At 35.7% G+C, this 26,773-nt stretch overlaps 1 protein-coding gene across 2 annotated transcripts; it reads left to right on the top strand.

The window, feature by feature from the left end:
* The first annotated feature begins 3,823 nt into the window (after positions 1-3,823).
* On the top strand, positions 3,824-26,411 carry LOC311280322 (uncharacterized protein). Of its 2 annotated transcripts, none has more exons than XM_084392410.1 (9): positions 3,824-3,977; positions 4,276-4,491; positions 4,667-4,786; positions 5,112-5,150; positions 5,287-5,366; positions 5,551-5,614; positions 5,692-5,781; positions 10,113-10,307; positions 25,340-26,411. In XM_084392410.1, the coding sequence occupies exons 1-9, from the start codon at positions 3,947-3,949 to the stop codon at positions 25,345-25,347; spliced, it is 843 nt and encodes a 280-aa protein (XP_084248536.1). In that variant the 5' UTR covers positions 3,824-3,946; the 3' UTR covers positions 25,348-26,411. The 2 variants fall into 2 exon arrangements, with proteins under 2 accessions (XP_084248536.1, XP_084248535.1); XM_084392409.1 differs by having other exon boundaries at positions 5,521-5,614.
* The last annotated feature ends 362 nt before the right edge of the window (positions 26,412-26,773 follow it).

Genomic DNA, 26,773 nt, shown 5'->3' with positions numbered 1-26,773 from the left:
GTCCAGCTTGGAGCTCCGGGCGGCACAGAGGGTCATAGAATGGAGCTCCACGTCTGGGCCTCCCGAATCCTGAATCCGCTGGGTGGGTGGTCTCCACTCTCCACACCCATTCTCTCTCTCTCTAATTCACCCGCTCGCTCTCTCGTTCTTCTGCTATCCCAACACCTCCAAGAGAAACGATTAGATCATCCACTCTGGCCAGCACTTGAGCTCTGATGTGGCAGTCAGTGGCACAGACTGGATTCATTCAGAGCTAGATTAGAGAGCCTCATGGGCGAGCTGCGTGGCCAGACCCACAGAGGGAGCCGCTGCCTCTGCTGCTGTGCAGTTCTGCTGGTGGGCTCTTTTCACTTACACTACTAACTGGGTGGCAGTTAGCAGTAATCCTGTCACTGATTAGCTCTGGCATGAGGAAATAAACAGTAATAAATGAATATACAACCTTCCTCCATCAACACGCCATGCACGTTTTCAAACATTTACAGACCTGTTCTCCTTTTTTCCTGGTCCCCACACGTCAAGATCACACACACATTTCATTTAGTCCCCACAATACAGACAAAACCTGACCTAAACACACAAATTTATGAAGGTTCTTGAAACAAATTGGACATTTGTAGATATATCAGAAGGAAGAGGCTTTTGAATTATATTCCAATTCACATTTACATTTTTAATGTTTTTGAAAGAAGACTTATGCTCACCTAAGCTGCATTTATTTGATGAAAATACAGTACACACTGCAATATTGTGAAATATTTTCCAATTTACTGTTTTCTTTTTTAATATATTTTAAAATGTAATATATTCCTGTGATGGAGAAATCATCCTATTATGTTGATGTATGGTGTTCAAGTAACATTTCTTTTCATCATTAATGTTGAAAACAGTTGTACTGCTTAATATTTTTAGTGGAAACTTAAAATAAAAATTTCAGGATCCTTGCTGGAAAGGTTTTTTTTTTTTTATTATTTTTTTTTTATACTTATATATATATATAAGTAAAAAAAAAAAAAAAAAACCTTTCCATATATATATATATATATATAAAATAAATTTCTAACTTTTGAACAGTCGTGTACACACACTTACAATAATTCACATTTTCAGCATTTTATTAGCCTTATTAGACTTTTTAGTCTACATTCTTTCTAACAAAACAGTATAAATTAGCTCAAATGTTTGTTATTTATATATTTGATTTGTTGGATACTATAGAGATGATCCTATTGTAGGTCAATGCAATAGGAAGACTGTTTATTAAGTAATGTCTGTGTTCCTGAAGAGTATTCCTGTAACAAACTTCTAATGCTTTATCATACCTACAGTGACACCTTGTGTCTATATCTGGTTTTACATGAAAAGGTCCCAGTTGGTTTTATTACCATTATGTCCTTGAGTGCAACCAATAATAAACCAGTAATAAATATATTTATATAATTATGTAATAATTAATTTATTACTTAAAGCTCACTTGAAGTACTTCGATACCACAGCAAAAACTACAAGCCTATCTGATAAAGTTCAAACATTATTAAAGACAAGTGACCAGTCAGTGATAAAATAAGAACAAATACACAAATTACAAGCAGAGATGAATACTAGAAAAGACCGTTACAAAGTCTAACAGTAGTATTCAGGTACATAAATTAATAATTAGGCCTAAAGGTAAAATAACACAATTTGTTCACTGTAGAAAATAGGTTCATATTTGTTAAAGCTTTATTTAGTTGTTTTATTAACATTAATGACATGGACAACAGCCGGAATATTAGGCTGCTGTGATTGTCACTTTAAGACCGAATGCACAAACCGAATAAACTGACAAACATCTGGTTTCTTTCTCAACTGTTCACTTATAACATAACCGAGAGAACTTGCCGAGGTGGGTATTTTGACATCATTTTGTGTGCATCTGTTTCAAGGGCAAGGAAACGCGAAAGAGGAATCAATTCGGCATTCGAGCACTGTCTGAAACACGTCTCTCTCTCTCTCTGTCTCTCTGTCTGTCTCTCTCTGTCTCTCTCTCTCTCTCTCTACTTGCATGACGTATTTCCTCTATTTGGCCCAAGTCTTCAAGTAGTCGTAAAGACTGCAAGTGTGTGTAGAACTTTTGATTATTCGATGGGACACACTTACAGTCTTGCAAAAAATGCAAGTGTTTACAGAGCTTTTATTATTAGGGGTTCAAGCATGAAATGCTGAAACCCTATTGTAATTGTAAGGATTCGTAAAACGCATCGTGCAGTCCAAACCGTAAGGCCTAGAGACGTGAAACCTGGCCAGATGGTAGGCCTCAATTTGGGGACAACCTATCAGAGTATGACCCCGAATGGCCCATAGGTGGCGCTACAGCAACCAAAAGTTCAAAATTGCTCATAACTCTTAGACCGTTTGTCCCAGGATCAAGTGTCTTATATCGCTGGAATCCTTGGCTCAAGGCGGACAAAATGGCTATCTCCGATTTTGATTTAGGCAGGGAAAATTTTCTGCTATGTCGAATTTTGTCCAAAACCTACTTTTGCGAACTAGTCCCTGGTTTTTCGCCCGATCGGAACCAGACCAGTCTAGGACAATTCTCTGGACTCTCTAGATCAATAATTATCGAAAAAAAGTTGAACTTTTGCGTTTGGGTGGCTGTAACAGGGTCATTTAGAAAAGGGGCGTGGCAAAATACACTAAAAAGCCTATAAATCCCAAATGAAAACTCAGAACTTCACCAAAATTGGTGAGCATATGTGACATAACATCATTAACAAGAATGCAACATTTTATGGAGATCGGACCAAAGGTGGCGCTATAACAGTTAAAAGGCTTTAAAACCATATATTTCATATGGTAAATTGCCTGTATTGGCTGTAAATGGACTTTTCCATCTATTATTTCAGTGGTTAAAAGCTTTCTAAATAAAACTTAATGTCTTAAATGCTTATGTGCTTAAAGGCCTTAAATGCTTGAACCCCGATAAATGCTGCTTGCAGCTTTAATATTTTATTATATTTTCAATACGTTTGCATTTTAAAATAAACTTCTACATGTCTGTTCGGTAGTCACTATTTAGCCTAACTAACAGAAGACAAATTTAAAATTGTGGTGCTTCTAATTAAGTGATAAAACAGTTGCAAATGTTGTACAAAATAGGCCTACACATACCACACTGCATGCATTTTTAAGACATGGGACAGTCTTGTGCACTAACTCACAACACCTCCGCGCTGTCTCCTCCCTCCAGACTTTAAAACTAATCTCAAAACTCATTTATTTACACTACGCTCTGTTAACTGATCGTATACTTTAAATTTCAGACTCATGCATGCCTTACTTTGGTTTCCTTTTGTATGTAATATGATCACTGTCTGTCCTGCCTATTCATGTTGTTATATCCTGATTGTCAATATGTAAAGTGTCCTTGAGTTCTTGAAAGGCGCTATATTAATAAAACATATTATTATTATTATTCATTCATTAATTTAGTAAAATACTGGTTATTTCTATTGCAAAAGATTCCCAACAAAATAAAAAGTATTGAAGTGAATCATAAGTGCTGTTACCCCATAGAATTGTATTATGGAAATTACTACTGTTACATTTAGAAAGAGAAATATCTATGATGAAATTACTTCTGAGAGGAATTACAGATGCACTCGCTTAACCAGTGCACCACATGTTCCTATACAGCTATTTCCCTTTTTTGCTTTACTGCAAACAATAGATCATAACATCAAAGCTTGCAAAGCACATACCTATATGTTTTAATTAGATGCATAATGCAAATGTAGAAAATGGGGCTTTCTAAAAGTGCACAAGTTCCTTATGTGTCTGTTTTAGGCAACTGTTTGCTGCATCCTGTGCTGGTCACAGAAGTGGAAGTTACGCGGTTTCAGACTGATCACTTGCTGTCCTGAGGAAGGAACACTCACTTGACTAGATTCTACCTTCTCTGAAAATGTGCTCCGCATCACTTCAGCTCCTCATTGGTATGTTTAAAGATGTGTATTTTTTTTTTTATTTTGTGTAATTTACTTGTGTAAATTTGAGCGAAGAGCTCATTGAAATCAAGTAAAGGAAGATAATTAATTAAGATTACATTTAGTAATCTAATTGACAGTGTATTTTCTATTTCCTATTTCTTGTTGGGTAAAGGGTAGCAAATGCTTTCTATTGTTCATTCAGCTACTACTGCATATGAAGTTGTAATTTATAGATTCCATAATGTGTAAATGAAATAGTTCTGTTCCTCATGACCTGACCTGACCTTTCTCTGGTACAATGCAGGTGCCTTACTTGTTCTTGCTGTTAAAAATGAGGCCACAACCATTATAACCAGCACAGAAACCAACACTGCTCCAGTTTCAATGTCTATCGACGACACCACCATATTAAATGAAACCTCAGTGGACATTCTGAACAACTTAACCACTTCATTCCCTCCGAACTCCACCGTCATACTGTCCAGCACTACGGATGTGAATATGTCAGATTACAAATCAGGTAGCTTTTTCAGTTTGCTTGATTTTATTTTATTCATGTGTCTACACACCTAATGTAGCAACATGGTTGGTAGGACACCTGTAATGCTGCTTGTTTCATTGATACATAAATGAGAACCTCTAACTAAAATAAGGTCACATATGGGTATCTTTTTTCCCTTCTTTTTGGCCAATAGATTTGACTACTCCTCATCCTTCAGAAGATCCACAGACCAGTGTCAACACAGATGATCCTCGAGATAATATTCCACAATCCAGCACAAAAGAGATTAAAACCACAACCAGCAAAACCACCAGTAAGAGAGAAAATACTGTGAAATTCAAGCAATGATAACAGGTTTTATTTTGCACAAACGAGCAATGCGAGAATTCTGTTTTAATATCCAACTGTAACCTGAGTCTGAGTCATTCTTACACAGGAAGGACGCGTGTGGTTTAGCAATATAAAACTGTCATCACTAGTAAAAAAAAAAAAAAAAGATTTATATCACCTACCTAAAACAAGCAATATACTGTAGGAACAAAAGTCTGCTGAATAACAGTTAATTATTCCTTTGTTTACCACCAAAATTATAGCATAAACTTGCTATTCAGCTATTCACCTTATTTTTATTATTACAGCAACTCAAACAAAAGAACCGGTCAAACCCAATGGAGCAAGTGAGTGATTTTTTTTCAATTTATTGTCAGTGTTTGTTTATTCATGTTTCATTTCAGTTTTGTTTATTTTTAATTGGCATAAAAAATTATAGTTGTTCTTGATTATTCTTACTGTTTTTTTTTTGTTTTTGAACAGTTTACATAATTATCCTGATTATTGTTGTTGTATGCATATCTGGGGTGGTAGTTTATTGTTGCCTTCAAAAGAAGTCCAGGGTAAGAGATTTTTTATTTATTTTTATTTTATTAATTCGAGGAAACCAATAATAGCATTTAATAGTATTAATTTATGGTTCCTTGTGCATTTGATATACTATAATTATTACACTGGATACACGAACTGCATACTAATCATGTTTGTCTAATGCAGAAGTACTCTGTGGACTTGCATCCCAAACAGGAAGATGCTCAGATCCCACTCAGCACAGTGGATGTAGAAGTGTTTGACACCACATCAGTCAAAGGTACCAGATATTCCTAACACTCTATCACAGGGGTTTCTCTAACTACACTGACCGTGTGCTTTAACTGTTACCCAAAGATATGCAAACATTTACTGCTGTCGAGTCCACTGAGCCATTAAAGAACCCTGACCCTGTGAAGGAAGCAGAAAAGCCTGAGGGAGGGAAAGGTATGAAACAAACAACTGATTTCTGTCAAATACTGTCTGGTAATCACTTCATCTTGAGAGATGCATTATAGCTTAAATTAATTTCACCACAAACGTATGTAGTGGTATCATACATTATGATTTTACAAGGAAAAACAAGGAAATCAGTATTGAAACAACTGTGTGTGTGTGTGTGTGTGTGTGTGTGTGTGTGTGTGTGTGTGTGTGTGTGTGTGTGAGAGAGAGAGAGAGGAGAAAGCTGCCATGTTTCTGAACCAAAGTACACTGCAAAAGTGAATCGTTGTTAAATTAATAAATCAAATTATATAAATACTGTCATTCTAAAGTTTGGGGTCAGTAATTAAAAAAAATTAAGAAAGTAATACTTTTATTCAGTAAGGATGAATAAAATTTTCAAATAAATGTTCTATTCATCATGAAAAATATAAATATCATGGTTTCCACACAAATATTAAGCAGCACAACTGTTTTCAACATTGATAATAATAAGAAATGTTTTTTGAGCCCCAAATTATTAGAATGATTTCTGAAGGATCACGTGTCTTCTTACCGACACCAACTGTACTGAAAGTTCCTAAACTATCTGAACTACTGTACTAAACTCCAAAATGCACGCCTAATATGCTACAGCAAAAAAATGGTTTTGTCCATAATCCCCGAAGTTCCTTTAGTAAAACCGGTGACTAGAAACCTGAAGAAGAACAATAATTTGTTCAACCAGTTGCAATAACAGAGAGCTCCACTGGATGGACTTCTAAGACAAGAGTAAATATCTGCCATACCCTCTTCTCAGGAAAGATTTTACACCAATGACAAAACAGTGGTGGAAAAACAAGTGGCATTGTCAATTTTAGGGCCATAGATCCGGCTTCTTAAACGTACTCCCTTCATGTAAAATCCATGAATGTCAAAATGATTAAACCCTTGAAATATCCAAGAACCTTCAACTTCAGCGGTTGCGCTGCTTTGTAATAATCTCTGTGCATAATTCTGACATACAATAAGCAAAACAAAATTGAAAGAGCAAAGAGATGTGAGAGCCCCAGCTCTGAACAAAACTTATTTATGTTGAATGATATTCTAGTCTCTACCAGCAACCATTATCTGAAGTGAGCCTGCTTGGACATGTTTTCAATGCCTGGCAGTTAGGAAATTACCACTTTTGACCAGAGGCAACCAACTGGTCTTTGTGTCTGATCCATACCATCTGGAAGACCCATAACAGAAATAAAGATGACTTTGGCTGTCTGGGTTTGCTCATAGGAATATAAGGAATAATGCTCAGAGATGTGGGGTGGGCTCGTAGTGCTTTTTATTAATCTACTGTCATGTTCATTCAGTTAATCAAAAAAGGTAATGAAAAGTAATACAGGTGGTTAAAATGTAATTCCTAAAAGAGCTCTTTACCCAACAATCTATTGAAAATTGAAGAGTAAAGGTGGACTGCAGTTTACTGGAAATAATGACAGCTGTGTTACACCCTAACAACTTTTGCAACAGGAAATTACATTATTTGACTAGCAGTCTAGCAGTTTAAGGAACCTCACAAGTTCCCCTAATAACGGCATTGTCATTTTTTCAGCAGCAGAAATACACAAGATTATTCCTAGAATGTATAGGGGTTCAAAGTGACCCAACATGGTATGCTTTTTGAAAATATATTTTATTAAAAACATTTATTTATTTGATATCCATGAATAAAAAAAAAAACTGCTCTGTGAATTTATATTAGTAAATTTAAAACAAACGCAGGCTCCTTGTTTCTTCTCCATTCAATGAAAGTCCATATCCCTTTCAAACTGATTAATTTGAGGCCAATTACAATATCACATGTACTCGCGTTTATGGATTAGGCTGTGAACACCTTGTAAAATGTTAGACAAAATGACAAAGTAAAAGTAACAAGCACGACTAACAAAAGGCGATAGTGGGGTTGTTTGCCTACAGCAAGCAATTGGAATTGCTTAACAGCACAGCAATACTTCCTATAGTCTCAGTTTCTCTTCAAGCTCCCTGTAATTAAACCAAAATCCACTGCCTGTCATTGACAAGCTCCACAGGCTCCACTTTAGGAACTAATGGGTCTCAATCCATTTCCTGGCTTTAGCGGCTTTATTAACTAAAACCACATCCAAGTCTAAATCAACCACACAGTGGGAGAGAGTGAGAAACAATGAGAGAAGGATAGAAAATGTAACAGAAGTGTGCATTGAAATGACATAGTTCATAATGGTTTTACGATGGCCCTTCATCTAGTAAATGCTGACTTTCCAGTCATAAGGCTCTGTTTCTACCACCTGCTCATTTCTCACACTCCTAATTTTCAAGATTTACTGCACTGAAAATGATAGGAACACAAAAGGTTTGAGACCGCTAAGGCCAGACACCCAGGTGTTTTGTGTGCAGTTGTGTTTTTAGAGTAGTAAGAAGCAAGTATCCAATAGTACCCCTTAAGGTAACACTTTATAATAACTGCACGCTATTAATCATTAGTTAAGCATTACTAAACAGTTAATTCATCATGCATAAAGCATTAATAGACATTAATAAGCAATTTATAAATACGGCTATAAATGCTTTATTCTTGATTTATAAGCATATCTATAATGTGTTTAATAATTGTATTTTCATACTTTATTAATGATCAATTTATCATTTCTAAATGAAGTATAGCATTATTTACAAACCAGTTACATTATTTACCATTATTTACAAACTAGGTGTTGTCATTGATTACGAAGATCACTTAGAAAGTGTAAGTAAATGTAGTAGATTCAGGTAGTTATAAAGCATTTAGTAGTGGTCAGTTAACTATTTTTGTGAGCTCATCTAAAGTGAGGACTAGTTATGCCTTGTAAAGCATTTATAAAGGAGATTTAAAGGCTCATTGATCTTTTAAACAGAAAAGGGAAACAAACACACACAGTGATACAGAACATATACATATTTAACAGCCTTTAAATCTCCTTTATAAATGCTTTACAAGGCATAACTAGTCCTCACTTTAGATGAGCTCACAAAAATAGTTAACAGACCACTACTAAATGCTTTATAACTACCTGAATTAACCCTGAATTACAGTAGAAATACATGTTAATCAAGCATTTATTAACACACTAAGTAACTATTACTATATGTCTGAATAATAATAAACAGTTTATTCATCATTTACTTACACTTTCTAAGTGATCTTATGAACCACTGACAACTCCTAAATTACCGGTTTGTAAATAAGGCTATACTTCATTTAGAAATGATAAATTGATCATTAATAAAGTATGAAAATACAATTATTAAACACATTATAGATATGCTTATAAATCAAGAACAAAGCATTTATAGTTATATTTATAAACTGCTACTAATGTCTATTAATGCTTTATAAATGACAAATTAACTGTTTACTAATAATTAACAAATGATTAATAGCGTGCAGTTATTATAAAGTGTTACCCAACTTGGATATGTTTTAGTGTTTTAGTTCTTATCACACTTGAAAGGTATCAGACTAAATGTGTTTGATGATCAGAGGCCCCCATAGTATACTGTGAATTTGGTTTTCATTTAGTTGGTGTGAACAGACATTTTGTGAATATTAAGTTTGCTCTTTATCTGAACTGATCTTCAGGCACTAGTAAGTGACTATGACTTTTTTTTACAATTATGAATTAAAGGTCCCGATATACAACATTTTTGTTCTATGCTTAGGAGTAAAATGAAGTTCAAAATATTGTTTCAGAAGTATACTGTTAGCGAACATCCTGACGCCATCCATGCTGCTGAGAGCGGCGTTTAGATGAATATGTAAATATGTGCTGTGTGCTTTCCTCTCGATAATAATATAAACACAACAAAAATGACAAGAGAGAAGACAGTTTCGCTGTCATTTAGAAATACAACTTCAATGTTTGAAATTCTATGTTCATGATTTTACTTGCATCTGACCTCGACAAACTGATTTCCACATCAAAGAAGGTGGAGCATCAGAGCTTATATCTATTACGTACATAATCGCCGCAGACAAATGGTAGTTGGAAGGTCTTTAACCACCTGTGCAAACTTTACCAGAAAGTTAGCTTTGGAAAGCGGTTTCGAACTCCCGAAAAGAACCCGATTTTGTTCGAAATGACGTCCCACCAGTTTGTTCTTTGATTTTGCTTGAAGTTTATAGGGGCCTTAATTTGTGACCCAGTGAAAAAATAAGTGTTTTGTTTGATGTAAAAATGATGTACTTTAAACTTGATTGTGTGACACATCATTATTTTAGAAATAATTGAGAACCATTATAAGAATCATTGCCAAAAACAAATTCAAATACATTTTCCCTACAGAATCAGCTGATGTTAAACAAGAAAACCAACAGAATTTGTCCAGCACTCAGGCCACAGTGATCCCAAAGGACAAAACAGAGGAGATGACTGTAGTGGATATATCTGATGTAGAACCTATGGTCTCCACCAAGACTTCAATGGAATCCTTAGATGATGCTCTCAATGAAAACAACAGCAACAATACAAGAGTTAAAGGTTAGTGGAAATGTGAGAACTTTCTAATGTCAGTTACACTGTCCATGTTTTGTGGCCTGAGAGATGATCTGTAAACCATAAGATTAAAGGGATAGTTCACCGAAAAATCATGTCATTCCAAACCCATAAGACTTTCGTTTGTCTTCGGCACAAATGAAGATCTTTTTGATGAAATCTGAGAGCTTTCTGTCCCTCCATAGACAGCTACGCAACAACTACGTTGACGCATCAAAAAGTTCATAAAACTAATCCATATGAATCGAGTGGTTTAGTCAAAATTTTCGGAAGAGATACGATCAATTTATATGATGAACAGATTGAATTTAGGCTTCTTTTTTTTTACATTTAAACATCAGCGAACATACACAGATGCTCAACTGAACCTGCTTGACACGCAAGAACAAACCTCTTGCAGAAGCTCAAATGTGACCCTGGATCACAAAACCAGTCACAAGTCGCACGGGTATATTTGTGGCAATAGCCAACAATACATTGTATGGGGCAGAATTATCGATTTTTCTTTTATGCTAAAAATCATTAGGATATTAAGTAAAGATCATGTTCCATGAAGATTTTTAGTAAATTTCCTACCATAAATATATAAAACATTTATTTTTGTGAGTGAATGCAGCACTATCGCAAACATAAATGGACAACTTTAAAGGCGATTTTCTCAATGTTTCGATTTTTCTGCACCTTCAGATTCCAGATCTTGGCCAAATAATGTCCTTTCCTAACAAACCATACATCAATGGGAAGCTTATTTATTCAGCTTTCATAGTATGTATACATCTCAATAAAAAATACAAAAATTGACCAATGTGACATTTTGTGTTTTGTAGTCCAGGTTCACAAATGTGCTGCGTAACACAAGAATGCACCTCATTGGTTCTCGCACGTCAAGTGAACATGCTTGAGCTTCCGTTTACCACATGAATGTTAATGTTAATGAATGTTTATATATATAAAAAAATATATATTAAAAAAAAAACATTCAATGCTCATCATAGCGTCAAAGTGTCAGTTGCGTAGCTGATAATGGAAGGACAGAAAGCTCTCAGATTTCATCAAAAAGATTTTCATTTGTGTTCCGAAGATAAAAGAAAGTCTTACGGGTTTGGAACGACATGAAGGTGAGTAATTAATGACAGATTTTTCATTTTTGGGTGAACAATCCATTTTACAGAGAACCAAATAGGCTATACTATAAAACATAGTAGTGAGATTATTATTGAGATTATTGAATTGTTTGGATATTCTAATATCTCTCTCTATTACCACTCCCTCTTTTTGTTTCAGTCAATGGCAAAGTGCATAAATTCACTGACATCTCTCTTAAATGTTCTACTTTAAAATAAATCAGCACATTCACAACATTTTATAAGGATAAATGTTTTCCAGTAGACCACAGACACATACAGTGTTGTGCTCCATTGGAGATGTAAAATAAATACTTCTGGTATATTAAAACACTGGATTTTTAAAGCAAGTTCCTGAAAAAAAGAAGAAGAAAAAAACAGAATATAGAGATGGTTATTCTTACTAAAAAGCACTTATAGGGCATAAATCACCCATTTATATCATGATTTATATTGGTCATTCCAATCAAGATGCTTTTTCTATTCACACATAAATGCAGTAAGAGCATTCCATCTCTCATTACATCATATCCACTGAGCTCAATCACAGACGCCACTCCAGGTCTCATGTCATCAGACACTTGTGAGAGAAACCAAAGTTTTAATTCCCCCTGTCAGGGAGGTTTTTTTTGCACACCTGTGCCCCAGCAGCATTATTTCTGTTTGCAGCTTCCAGCAAAATGTGTTTCTCTGTTAACAGCTGATGAGAGACACTCATCAGCATTTCAGTACAAGATAGCCAATGGTATGGACAATAGAATGCTGATGGTTTTATTATTGCAGTCATTCCACACTTTACAGTGTCCTTTCAGAAACACTAAATACTAAGACATTCTGAAAAATTTCAGCTTCAATTTTCAAAAGTCTGAGACCAATAGTGAAAATGCTGCTATTTTTATTCTAGTCTTTTCTGTCAGTGTCAGCTGCAAAGATGAAGTTGAGGATTGCCATCTCCGTAGTGAACGCGCCTATAGCCTAGAGAGAAATGCACATCTTGGATTACATAATCAGAGTAGCCTATTTCTTTTCATTTTGAATTGTTTCGTTTAAAGACATTTAAAGCTTTCTTTAGATAGGCTATATTTCTCATGTCTGAGTTTCGGTTAATTTATGATGAGATGCACTCGTGTGGCGCCTCCGTCATCATTTGCATTATTTGTTATATTTATATATAATATATATATATATATATATATATATATATATATATATTTATTAAATCCAGGCAATTGGTTGATGAAAAATTTATTAAAATTAAGATACAATTTATACAAAACGATTTATAAACAATTTATAAATTCCCTTTAAAGAAAGGTTTTCTACAAAACAAGACTTAGGCTGAATCCCAATTCTCTGTCTTACCCCTTCCCCTTACCCCTTCCCCTTAGTTTTGCACGTTCACGTGAGAGTAAGGGCTATCCCAATTCTCATTTTGATCAAGGGGTAGGGCTAAGGGGAAGGGGTAGATACCCCTTAAAACCAAGAATTTTCGCGAGCTTACTTGAAACCAAGGGGTACCCAGAATGCACTGCGCAACCGGCAACAAAGGCGGGCATACCATCAAGAAAGTCTCATTTTCGGCTTAAATGATTGAAAAATTATGACAGTCGTGTTTTGTACTCTACACAGTCATGTACATATATATTTGCAACCATGTTGTTAACTGAAACGTTTTTAAAAATCGCTGGTCTGCTACGCTAGGCTATGCTAACGATACATTGCTGGTTTGCACAATCAGTCCCGCATTTCTCTGACTAATGTCCGGGATTCGGCTTTTGTTTTCTACAGTCGCCATTCATTATGTGTAACGTTTCATTATTTGACACTGACACGTATGTGCCAGCTTTGCAGGTCATGTATTCAGCTTCAAACGGATCCCGACTGATACGAAAACACAGGAATTTAAGCAATGCTAAAACGCACATAAACCGATCACTTGTTTAGCGTTCATGTACGTTAAACACTACATTCAGATTCACCGATTTGAATGAATTCAGTCCGGTTGAAACAACACTCTCTGTGCATAATGAATAGCGACGGCAGAAAGGAAAAGCCGAATCCCGGACATTTTGGGTGATCCCGAAATCCAGGCGACATGTCCAGGAAAAAGATACGTGCTTTACATATTGTAACGTGTTGTGTTAGGAGGGAAACAAAATAAGGATAGCTCGCAGCTGAAGTATTAGGCCAGACAGACTCACGGAGGCGATTATTCACTCGCAATTTATTGACAAATCAAACTCCTGCAAGTGCAACTGTCTGCCACACGCTCCACCTTGACTTCCACAGCGTCACTCAATAAAACAAAGCAAGAATAATGAGCATCAACACAGAAATGACCCACATACATGGGGTTGTTCGAGTCGCACGGCACAATACCATTACAGCCCGTTCAACAGAGAGCGCACAGCTCTTAAAGGGGCCATACTTATTTCCACTCGTTACAATATACTGTCCTGTATCACACAGGGACGCCGGAGTATTATGTATGATGACGTAACCAAGTGGCGTCTCATTTCATAGGGGTATGTTTTCAACCCTAGCGCTTACCACTCGGTTTCGAGGGACAAGGGCTAGGGGTAAGACGAAGGGGTAGGGGTAGGGGTAGGGGAAGGGGTAAGACAGAGAATTGGGATTCAGCCTTAATGAAGAAAATTAAGTTTAATCATGTCTGACCCATTAACAAAATCATGTCTGACCCACTCTATGTCTCCCGATGCATCCTATCATGGTGTTCACTTTTCATAATCAACATAGATGGAAAAAATAACATTATAATATTTGAACAAATATGAAACTAAATGCTCTTATTTAATGGCTACAACAAATATAGTAGGCCTACATACTCTCTATTTGTACAAATTGCTGCACATTCAAGTTAATTCTCGAACTAATTTTCAAATTATTGAAAACAATAAACATACCACTTAAAAAAAAAATATATACAGTTGTACTGAAGTTTTTTCTAAGTAAGTTACAAGAAACACTCTTTCTGCGTAGAGGGTCCGTTTATGTTGGAAACAGGTCCCATTCATAAAATCCTTCAGTTTTCGCGTGTTGTTTGTACGGTCGACAATGGTACACGTTGAGCCACAAGGAGCCATTGCTTAATCTGTCAACATTACTACTTGTCAGTAATCAGTTTCACCCGTTTGTACCGCGACGCGAGTATCCCTTGTGTGCTAGCTTCATTAAGCGTTAGGCTAAACCCGGAACTGAGATACCGTCAACAGGAAGTATCGAGTGTCATGGCGACGCCCAATAAGACTCGCAGGAAAGTTGTGAATTATTACAGATTTTAATACAGTTTGGTTTAAATATATATAGAAGCATTTTCATATAATGATAAAATCTATAACATAAATTATTAATTTAATAACTTTTAATTATAATTGTATTATATTAATATATATATTAATATTATATTAATGCTTATATAATTTTATTTAAAATGTAACTATATTATAATATACTATGTATATTATATTATAATGTTCACTGCTGTTCAAACATCTGGGGTTGGTAAGTTTTCTCTCTTAAGGGTCTCTCTTAAAGACATACAGACATACCACCCAAAGGAATTTGGTAAGCAGCTATGGCTGCCACATAGACCATGAAAGTTGACTGGGATAACCCTGCAGTGAATCACTTGCAGGAACTCCAGCACTGTACCACAAGGGCAGTTAACTGGGTCCAGTGAACAGATCCGGAAAAAAAGTTTGCTTTTGGGACAGACGTCCTGCTTCTCAACTGGCCAGTCGATATTTAATCTGGCAACAGTGCGAGTCACAACCTCCACCAGCTCTGCATTGGCTGGAGAGCAAGTCCTCAACCTCTCCTGCCTCGATGCTTTCAATTTCCAACTACTCAGAAATAGATAATTGAAGCACTGGTGCCTCACCCAGTGCGGAAGGAACCGCAAAGAGTGCTTCCGAACACTGAGAAAAGGCACTGGATCTAGATCCCCATGATTTAGATTGCCTCGGCAGCAGTGGGACCCACACCCTGGGGAACGCAAGCCTGAGCACCCGCCACAAAGAGCACCAGGCGGGAGCAGAGCGTCCGTAGTGGAAGATGCTCACAATGTACACAGCCAGTGCCCTTGAGCGCTGACTTGTGCATGCTCCGTTCCCAAACAAGCAACACAAAGATCGTGTGTATCCCCACCCGTGATGTAGCGTGGGCAGGGATGAACACACACACATATGACTTTCTGACTCTCAAGATACATATGTGTGTGTGTTGTCTGTCTACCATATATATACATAGGTATATATATATATATATATATATATATATATATATATATATATATATATATAGCTGGTAGACAGACAACACCAATTTCACATATAGCGCTTACTGAAGACACAGAAGCTAGCATTGCACTGTTTGGGCATGATTTATAGTTTCCTGGTTCATGACGTCACCCGTCACCCGCTCGTCACACCATTGAATGATTTCACACGTGCTTCACAACGCTATCATGCAGAGTGTTCCCACAGCGTCAATCAACGCAGCGTGAGTTCTCTTGAAAAAGAACAGTAATATTAAAATAATATTTATTATTTAAATAAATATTTCTGTGGAAACTGTGATCATTTTTTTCAGGATTCTTTGATGAATAGAAAGTTCAAAAGAACAGCATTTAAATGAAATAGAAAACTTTTGTAACATAACTGTCTTTACTGTCAGTTATGATCAACTTAATGCATCCTTACTGAATAAATGTATTAATTTAACCTTTCAAAAAAAGGTAGTGTACACACATACACACACAGAGAAATACAAAGTTAAAAAGTGGACATATTTAAACATAAAAAAAGAGGCTATACACGGATGACCTATAATTAGCAGAAAATAAGGAAAAGTCCACTCATTCAAAAAACAGCAACAGCGAAAGAATCAAAGGGAGGAAACAGAGAGAAAACCTCTCATTCATTCCAGCTGGTTTGGAACTGATGGGCAGGTTGGAGACATGAACTTGAAAGAGGTCATGTTCTCCCACCCCCACAGATAACAGCTAATGACCATGACTGCTCATAAAGCAGTATAATTAGCCAGAGCCCCAAGGACTATATAGGGTATTATTTTCCAGTAAGAGGGTATGCTTTTATATGCTCTCCGGTCATTGTTGGAGGCTCTGTTTCCACATTTTGGGAGCTGATAGAGCTCTTGTAAATGCTTCAGCTGTACCTGTGCACTTTTTTTCACTTTACGGTGCTTTGTCTACTCAACAGAAAGAAAGAAAAACTTGGTGGCTGACAGTGCTTTGTATGATCTAACAGCACATTATGCACTACTTTAAATTTAAATTGCTACAGATTGACAGCAGATGGTTAGTAACAGTCCATGACATTGATGGAATCTGGATTAAAAAAAAAAATACAGAAAAAGATCTGAAATGTCAAAAACCGTTTTAGGAGTGGTCTGTAAAATACTGTCTAATGACAAAGAAACCAAGTCAGTGCTAGATTTACAATAACAATCTAACACTCGCCTGGGCCTGAACAGTATTAGACACTGTGCTTTGGTGTAGAACTAATGTGTGTTTGTGTATGTACGCATGCAGTTATTGACCACCAGCATTTTGATGTGGTTATCACATCACCTGGCCAGGTGTAACTTGGGATGAGTGGGAGTGAGAAAAACTCAGAGCTGTACCAGGTGGTGCCTTCTGGTTTGAGTTGAACCCTGCAATCTTTCTTGTAATCTTTTACTCAGTAATTGCAACATGAACGGAAAAATGTTGTTTCACCATATCTGAAAGTGTTTGTGAGGAAATTGTGCTGAGAAGCATTTAAAGGTCATTAGTGAAGTTTGGTTTTCTTTTGTTGGTGTTTAGCGCCAGTTATTTGCTATTTCCATGGTTACATTGATATGTTATGGTTTGGATTAACCACACGTTTGGCTCATTGGGATGTCGGTGTTTGTATGTACACAAACACTGATGACTGTATTGTAGGCAAGTGAAAAATCCATATTTGGACAGTCATAATAGGCAATGTTGCAAAGTGGACATGAATGTAGCAACTCCAGAGTGTTTTTATAGACTTCCTCTTTGCACTTTAGACCAAGTCAAGTAAAGTCAAGCACCCAACAATCTGTAATCATTTACTCACCCTTGTGTCATCTCAATTTTCTTTCTTTCTTGGTTTTTGCACACACACACACACACACACACACACACACACACACACAATATGAACAGCAAAGAAGATATTTGAACAAATGTTCTGCTTTTCTTTTTTTTTCATACAATGAAAGTCAATGGGGTCAGTTTCAAGCTCCAGAAAGGAAAGTAATCCAAACAGTTTCAGTGGTTTAATCCACATCTTCTCTTTGTTTGATGAATAGCGCTAAATTTAAGTGATCACTCACTCTCAAATCAAATCATTGATCAAACCATATATACAAAGCCCAAATCAAATATGGTGACCCGCCATCAACAACATCAAACCCAATTGGTGCTTACGTCATGATGTCAAGTCATATGACACGCAAGAACCAATGAGGTTTCAGGTTTGATGTTATTTTTCAAAGATCATCACTTGTTCTTCAGAAGAAATAAAAGTTCCATGATTTTGAAACAACATGAGTGAATAATTACAGCAGTTTCATTTTTGGGTGAATTATTATTGTAAAGGTGTGCAAAACCTTTTTTCTGTACACACTGATGACAATGACAGGTGAAATAACCATTAAAGGGTTGAACATTCAAGACCATTAAGCAATTACACTTGAGAAGATAAGACTGGAGAATTTGGGGTTAGATTGTTGGGAGTGTGTGTTCGTATATTTAGATACTTCATCCCCTCTCATATTTCTAAAGCTTCTCCAATTCTCCCTCCGTGAGAAGTCATGAAAGGGTTTTTTTTTATGTTGAGACCACACCCATGTAGGTCTATCCCACCACACTAACCCAACAACCCTACATTTTATTCATATGGGGAATCCATCGATATCCACTGATATCCATCAATGTCCCTGTTGATCTTCCTGTAAATCTTCACACCTTCCTTGATTGCAGCTATTTTTGTAGAACGGGATAAAAGAAATGCAATAGGCCCCCGAGTCAAGCCAATGACTTCTATTCTGCCACAGTTGGGAGGCAGAAAACTTGAAGCTCATTCTCGTCTACCAGTTCAAAGACCATGCAACCTTTAATTTTTTTGATCAAGTATAACAATAATTCCTGTCATTCTTTTTCACTTAAAGGGACAGTTCACCCAAAAATGAAAATTCTGTCATCATTTACTCACCCTCAATTTTTTTCAAACCTGTATGAATTTCTTCTGCTGAACACAAAAGAAGATATTTTGAAGAATGTCGGTAACCAAACAGCTGATGGGCCCCATAGTATGAAAAAAATATATATATATATACTATGGAAGTACAAAAAAATACTAAAATACTATACTATGGAAGTCAATGGGATCCCGTCATTGGTTTGGTTACTGACATTCTTCAAAATATCTTCTTTTGTGTTTAGCAGAATAAATAAACCCATACAGGTTTGGAACAACTTGAGGGTGAGAAAAAGTATTTTAATTTTTGGGTGAACTATCCCTTTAATAATCTATTTATTGGCAATGTCAAAGGCTAACAAAAATTGTAAACTTAAAAAAAGCAGAACGTTTTCAATTACAGGATGCTTTCTGCATTGTTGTCATACAGTGACTGTCAGACTCAAAAGTTCATCTATATTTTGTCCTTCTCCAGCTGTCCTTTCGCTTGAGCTTTTTTTATCCATCCTGTGCTACTCATCATACATTTAATGATGGCTACTTTCAGTGAGGATAAATTTGCTTGGGTGACTTTACAAGCAGTGAAGTAATTTAAGTGGGGTGATAATTAGTTCATGGCAAACATACATGTATATCTTAAACTTCCTGTGAGTTTCTTGGAACTTTTTCCAATTACTTTATGGGTTTTCTTTCATTCTTGGAGTTTATTTGATTTATTTATATAGTAGTAGTTTTGTTGATATACAGCTAGTTCTGTGAAAACGAACAACCTGAAACTAGCAGGCAACCAACTTATACAGCTATTTGTTTTTGGCATTTCTAGTGTGTATTCAGCAAAGTCAATTTCCTTTCTGGGAAGTATAGACTCTCTTATTGTGGGTTCACATCAGTGAAGACACTGTTGGTTAAGGTTTACAAAAGGTAGAAAAAAATATCTTTTCTAACACAAACAAGGATGAAATTCTTTAACACAAGCAATTAAACACCAACCAGCTGTTCTGAACAACCGACACAAGTTTGACCACCACTGATGTCTGGTCACGTTTGTCTAGACAAACAGAAGTGCCCAGAAGGGAACATTTCACTGCATTTGAGTTCCATATGTTAAATCTCAGTATTTCTAAAGTAAAATGCTCAGTTTTATTATTGTATATAATTATTAGGCATACACTGCAGTAATAAATCATTACAATTCAAGTCTAATTTGTTTGTTGAAACAAGAAGCCTTAGAGAGAAGACATTATTGTATTTATTTGTCCATTTAACAACAATATTTATAATTAAATCATTAGTTTTCTCTTTAATGATTTAAATGCATTATATCAGCATCATAGTGCATGACAGTTAGTCATTCAAGTCTTATTATAACAGGTACAAACTGAAAGCCAATAAAATAAAACATTGATATTTTTTATTTTCTTTAGACAATATACAATATCACTCAATATGACAAAACACCTATTATTAAATACTACAACATTTGCTGGTGGTGGTAATACCGTAAATGAGTCCTAAGATTTTTATCAAGGTAAAATCTACATAAAGTTCCCAATGAAAGTATTATTTAGTGTAACACATGCTGAAGTTTAGCGAACAGTTTGTCGATTCATTAAATGATAAGCTATTTCCTTACAAAAGCTGTTTATTCAGCGTAGTCAAGCCTCTCCTCCATTGATATCCACACAAAAAAACAGCCTCTGGTCTCCTTCCCTGCGTACCGCCAAAGCCGCAGCGTTAGCGTTAGACATTACGCTCGTTTGGCTAAAGGTTGCAGGCTTGCCTTCCAGTGGCTTTGGTTAGTATGCCTTATAAGACCATAATTAGATGGTTCAGGTGTGTGTAACTGGGGTTGGAGCTAAATTCTGCAGGACAGAGATCCTCCAGGAGCAGGAATGAACACCCCTGCTCTAGAGCTTCCATAGCCCCTCATATGACCCACAACAAAAAACAACTATAACGTTCAATTTGAGATGCAATTGTTCATCTCTGATGATTGTGACAATGACAAAGTTACTTATAGTCAGTAGAATGTCTGTTGGGGGACAATCAAAATAAAGTGTTAGCAGATATTAATGAGAGTTAATTGTGGAGCCTGATTAATAGTAATAGTTCACCCCAAAAAAGAACATTTTAGTTGGAATAGTTTGAATCTAAATATTATTTACTTTTAAACCTATTTTCAGGGTTTCTGCAGGTTTCAGTAAGTCAAATTTAAGACCTTTTTAAGACATTTTAAGACCATAAAGATTGAAATTTAAGACCTACACGACGCATTATCCAAGTTAGATAGATAGTTACCTCGGGATCATTAGAGTATCTATCTATCTATCTATCTATCTATCTATCTATCTATCTATCTATCTATCTATCTAGTGACCAAAATTATCATGGTTATCACAGAATCCTGTTCAAAAAGTACTAATTCTACAGAATGAAGTCAATTCAACAAGTTTTATGTCGAAAAACAGCAAATAACAAATTGATTAGCTTCAATATGCGCTTTTTGTGTACGTAAACATTAAAATACCATTAAAAATGATGGCCAGATTTTAAAAGAGTGTCTTGCAACATGTTATCTACTAACATGTACAAGTTCAAATAAAGTTTTGACAAAAAAGGTTTTATACAAAGATAAACCTCATATTTCAGCCTTTAAATAATTTTTTGTAAAAAGAATGAGTCAAAAAGGATAAATTACTGACATTTACACATTAGCTTTTATTTATTAGTAGTGTTTGGGTGCACCCCCATCCTTCATGTTGACTGAGCTTTCAATGTTGTTATGGAAAGGGGTGATTGGTTGGTTCCTGTCACATGACCTGCGGTGCGTTTGCGGCATTCTGAAAAGTTGAGATTTTTTTTTATCTTGTTGCGCCTGGTAAAAAAATTTGCATGTCGCTTCAATTATGAGCGCGCAAAAGACGCGATATGTGAACGGCCTCTGGCGAGCTAGCTCATATCAAGCCACGAGCTATTGGTAGCACGCGAGCGACGTGTTGGAGACCCCTGCTCTAGGGCTCCGCTTTGTAGGCTACAACTCGATACTTTTTTGCTACGTTGTAATAACTTTCTGCGACAAGCGTTTCTGGAAATGAACGAGGGTAAACACTTTTTGAGACCTGACTAAATTAAATTTAAGACCTAGGATGAAAATCTGGCCGTTTTTAAGACTTTTTAAGGCCTTAAATTTAAAGTTCAGAATTTTTGACTTTTTATGACTTTTTAAGACCCCGCGGAAACCCTGATTTTGGTTTGTGACATATACATACAATAAAAAACAACTCTACAAAGCAACTCCTATAATCTGTAATATCCTGTGCTATTTTTAAATAAGTACAGGTGACCATTCTCACACACTGTTTCAAGCACATGTTTGACTGATGGGGCTCTGAAAAGACAGAATTCAAAGGAAGGGCATCCAATAGCACATTCTCTCTCTTCCAGTTTTCTATTCCCAGTGAGTGTCCTAGAGCAGCGGCTTCACAGGCCTGGCTGTGATCAGGCCACTGCTGAAAGATAGATTCCTTCACCTGCCCGTATCTGCCCTGGGCATCATATACACATTCCTCTGAGCGGGATTGACAGACTCCACTGATACTCTTTTAACTCCTAGTAGAAGAAAAGAGTTCACAAGGCAGCTTTGGAATGATGCATGTATTGTGCCATGTTCTTATGCCATGAACCCTTATTGTCATTTATTTAAAAATCCTCTTATTCAGTCATCTGCAAAAGCATCCTCAATTATTTATTTGCTCAGCCGTCATTATCGTTTGAAAATAGTATGTAAGCCGTTTCCGACCCAAGGTAAAAAGGAAATCATTGTGAATTGTTAAAATTAGAAATAGTACATTGCCAGATACAAAGTCGCAATTACAATAATGTTGCAAATGAGAAACAAAGTGTCAAATACAAGAGACAAAGTCGAAATTGTGAAATATAAAATCACATTGTATAGAAAGTCACATTGTGTGATAAAGTGGCAATTAAGAAAAATAAAGTTCCAATTTACAACATTAATTTGCAACTGGAGAAAAATCGTTTGATTGATGCTCACTATCGGTTGATCGTGTTGGCCTGTCAGAAGATCTTTTTTTTTTGCAGATAAAACTGAATGATGAATCTGTTGTGTAAAATGTGAAACTATTGAAAAACCCATCCCTTCAGGACATGTCCTTTTTGGATTTTGGGACACACAAATCATGATTTCCACACCTGGAAGCAGACAAAAGGCTGTAAGAAATAGGGATGCACCGATCCGATACTCAGTATCGGTATCGGCTCCGATACTGCCATTTTTGGCGGATCGGGTATCGGTCAGACAAGGCCGATCCAAATCCGATATTGTGCGTATACTATTCAGTGTTATTGTTAAGCCCCACAAAAGGCACACAAACATTATAAAGCACCATAAGTTTTCGTGCACAATATTATAAGTGTTCTGAAGCTGTTATATAGTATAATGTGAGATATAAATTAATATTTAAGTCGTTAAATTCAAGATCACGTAAACCCTCAGCTGCGCTGTCAGTCATTCTTCATTCAAACAGCGCGTCGCGTTCGGTTACAACAGTTAACACAATGAAACTCTCTCCAAGATGATTCAGTGTTACTATTATTATACTTGATCTGTAGATAAAGGTCTATGGTTCGCATAAAACAACTCTATCTTGCTGGACTTTATTGCTGTACCTTAATCATGTTACTTTCTACCGGGTGTCTGTTAGATCACAACACTGGAGTAAAGTCAGAGCACTATTTGTTCTTCACGCGCACAGTAACTGAAATTTAAAACTGTTAAAAGAAAATGCTGAATAGACTATTGCATAGATAGATACTGTACAATACACTACGCATCAATATGTATTTTCTTTGTGCTATAAACTTTTCAATGCGGACTCGACGCGCTGCGCGCTGTGACTCATGTTGCTTCAAGCGCATCATTCTGCGCTCGGGATGCGCATAAGCGCTTTGTGCCGCTCTGTATTGGAGACTTTCATATCATAATACAGGGACGCAATGAAACAATATCAATAGCCGTTCTTGTTCTGTCCTATCTATTATGTTGCTACCTCATTAAACAGCTGTGCTATACATTTAAAAAATGTCTCAATTTTATTGTAGGCTATAAAATAATTTATATTTTGGATTTTTGTTGTTGTTTTTCATGAATGTATTTTACAACAAAACAAAGAGCAATGTGTAAAGTTTTACCAGATTTAGTGTTACACTTATTGTCTCTAATTTGTTCCCCACTAAACATTTTTTTTCACAAAATGTTCAAATTTTATACAATTATTGTGCACTCGTAATTTTTCTAGACTAAATTTTACTGCTGAATTATCCACTAATCTAGTTTATAATAGCATTTATGTCAGATTATGATCATATATTTTTTGTTGTTGTTTTTCTTTTTTCAGTTCTTATTATCAGTTCAACACAGAGTTATAGAAATTCTATTTGATTAAAAAAAACCTGCGCTGGTATCGGTACGGATCGGTATCGGCCGATACTCAGAATGTTTGGTATCGGATCGGATCGGTTCTGAAAAAATGGTATCGTTGCATCCCTAGTAAGAAATGCACTTGAAGTGTCACCTCAGCCTCGGGTCTGGGGGCAAATATGAGAACTGAATCATTTACTTTTGGAACAACAATCTTTTAAAAGAATTCCAAAAGTAAAAACCAAAGATAATTTGGCTTAGTGATGTTAAAATTATACAGACATATCCCAATACATGGATTTTAAGAAATTAAACTGCTTTACACTCTACCTGTTACATTTAAAGTTTAGTTGGGTATCTTAGGTTTAAATCTAGGGTGGAAATGGCACTGGGATGGCTCTACAAACCTGCCCTAACAGCTCTGATATAATTAGAGGTTCCACTTCAGTTTAAAAGATTGGAACTCTTAGATTAGTCCCCTGGTTTCGTCTTGATAGATCCTTAAAGGAATGTCCAGTCTTCCAGCTACCTGCTTTCCTTTCTCTATTTAGGGGGGGTTGGGAGATTGTTATCTCAGGCTCAGTTTACGTATGCCAGCTCAGCCTAATGAGTCTATTTGAATGTGTATGGTCCACTTGTGCGTTTGTGTAAGCCTGTAAAAAAAAAAGTATTGTTAAATTGGATACCACCTTTTCTACTGATAATTGAGTGGTTATTCATAATTTTCAATACAGATGTCATTGCACGCCATTTTGTGAACAAGCCTACAGGTTAAAGAAGTCATGAAGCAAATTTTCAATGAATGTGAGCATGTCCATAAATGGCTCCAAAAATTTGTTCTGAAATATTATAAAATATTTAAACTCTGCATTTATACCATACTGACAAACCATGGCATATAACCTTCACCTTCAGGCTTTTTTTGCAAATAAAATCAATACATAGGTGCATGTCTACCATCAAACAGAGGTTTTATGTGAGGTAAAGCGTCGTGTCAAAGGCTAAATACATAGGAGGCAATGAGCTGGCTTTACAACTCATGGGAAAAATAGCAAAGTGGCTTTGATCATTTTGGAACCTTTTTCTTTTATCAGTAGGATAATTATCTCATTGTTTGGTCAAAAACAATGAATTATTTACATCTACAAATTGAATAAATGTGAATAAATGAATGCCTTTAAAAACAATATCAACTCTGTTTTACAGATATCTGAACCTGACTGATGGATTTTTGAACCAGTAAATAAAAACTGCATTGCAACATGGAGAAAAAAAAGAATATCCATTTGTAAATTATGTGTCATAATTTTCATTTCAGACACTGTTAGTTGACACATTTTATTTTTATTTTTTATTATGCATTGCATTGTGTTTTAAGGTTAATTGAAATGCCAGTAAACTTAATGTCCTGGCAGAAAACTACTAGTACCTTGACTACCTTCTTTTCTTTCTTTCTTTTTTTTTAACATATTCTTTTCTTACAATGTATTGCCTTTATCTAAGTACCATAATATCATCTATTATGTTTAATTTTAATATTGTAACCATTTTAAATCTAATTTATGAAAATGTAATCTAATCTATAAGCTCGCCGAATTTCAACCAGCTTTGCATTGTAATTATGAAGGTAGTTTATGTAAATGAACAATATATAGAACAAAAGTCTGCATTAGAGTGCTATAATGCTCACTGTTACTTTGTTGTATGTATGTTATTGATGCCTATAATTGTCATCTCTAAAACTTAGGATATATATACATATATATGCTAATACAACTTTAATTACTGTACCTTTTTTTTAAATCTCATGATTATTATGTTTTGGGTTATAGGCTAGTTTTACAATTGTATTAAACTGTGTTTTCTTAAACCTCTGTAAACTACGCAGTCTTAAGGACAATCTTGTCGGGTGCAACGTGGGTTTATAATCAATTGCTTCTCCCTTCTAATACCATAATGTCGAATAATACAATAGAATTTTTACCTTAATTACAATTGTCATTACTTTTAGTTTCCATAAATCTTTTTCTAGAGTAAGAGTCTCAGTTTTTACATTTTATGTTTAAGGCTATTGCTAAATTATGGCTTATGATATTAAATATCATGTTCTGGCTGCCCATTTTACTCTGCTAATTATTGCAACAGTTCAACAATAACTACTATTACCGCTAGTTAGCTGAGCTGTTAGATGAAACATTGTGTAATAGAGACTGAACCTTAAATGGAATTTGTCAGGTGTATGTTCTATCTGTAATAAATAAAGATTATTGTATCAGAACTGTGTTAGAAATTTCTCTAAGTAATAGATGGTTACGCAAGGAGCTCACAATAAAACTATTATTTTTTATTTAAAGTAGTTAATTTTAATAACTACCTCCTTTTTAATAATAGCAAATTTGTTTCATTGCATCGATTGCAAACTTCCAGGTGCACACTAAAACACCTCAAACCATGTGTGCTGTGTGCTAAAAGACAGGAATTAGTTGTCACCACAAAAACACCTGAACATCAGAAGTCTCTGAACTGACATGTTTATAAAAACAAAAGGAAGAGGAATGTGAGGAAGTAGTAGGTGATGTACAGTATAGTGAGGGCATCTATACTGCCTTGTTGATAATAGTACAAATCTTAAGAGAGACC

This window comes from Rutilus rutilus (assembly GCF_951802725.1).
Source record: "Rutilus rutilus genome assembly, chromosome: 2".
Classification (NCBI taxonomy): domain Eukaryota; kingdom Metazoa; phylum Chordata; class Actinopteri; order Cypriniformes; family Leuciscidae; genus Rutilus; species Rutilus rutilus.
The sequence above is the reverse complement of the archived record's forward strand: the minus strand, read 5'-3'. Positions and strand labels throughout refer to the sequence as shown.

Bases quoted from the DNA above. Each gene is read 5' to 3' on its own strand.
- LOC311280322 (XM_084392409.1), top strand. From the start codon at position 3,947: ATGTGCTCCGCATCACTTCAGCTCCTCATTG. The intron at 3,978-4,275 runs GTATGTTTAAAG...GGTACAATGCAG, and splicing joins ATCACTTCAGCTCCTCATTG to GTGCCTTACTTGTTCTTGCT. The intron at 5,151-5,286 runs GTGAGTGATTTT...GTTTTTGAACAG, and splicing joins GGTCAAACCCAATGGAGCAA to TTTACATAATTATCCTGATT.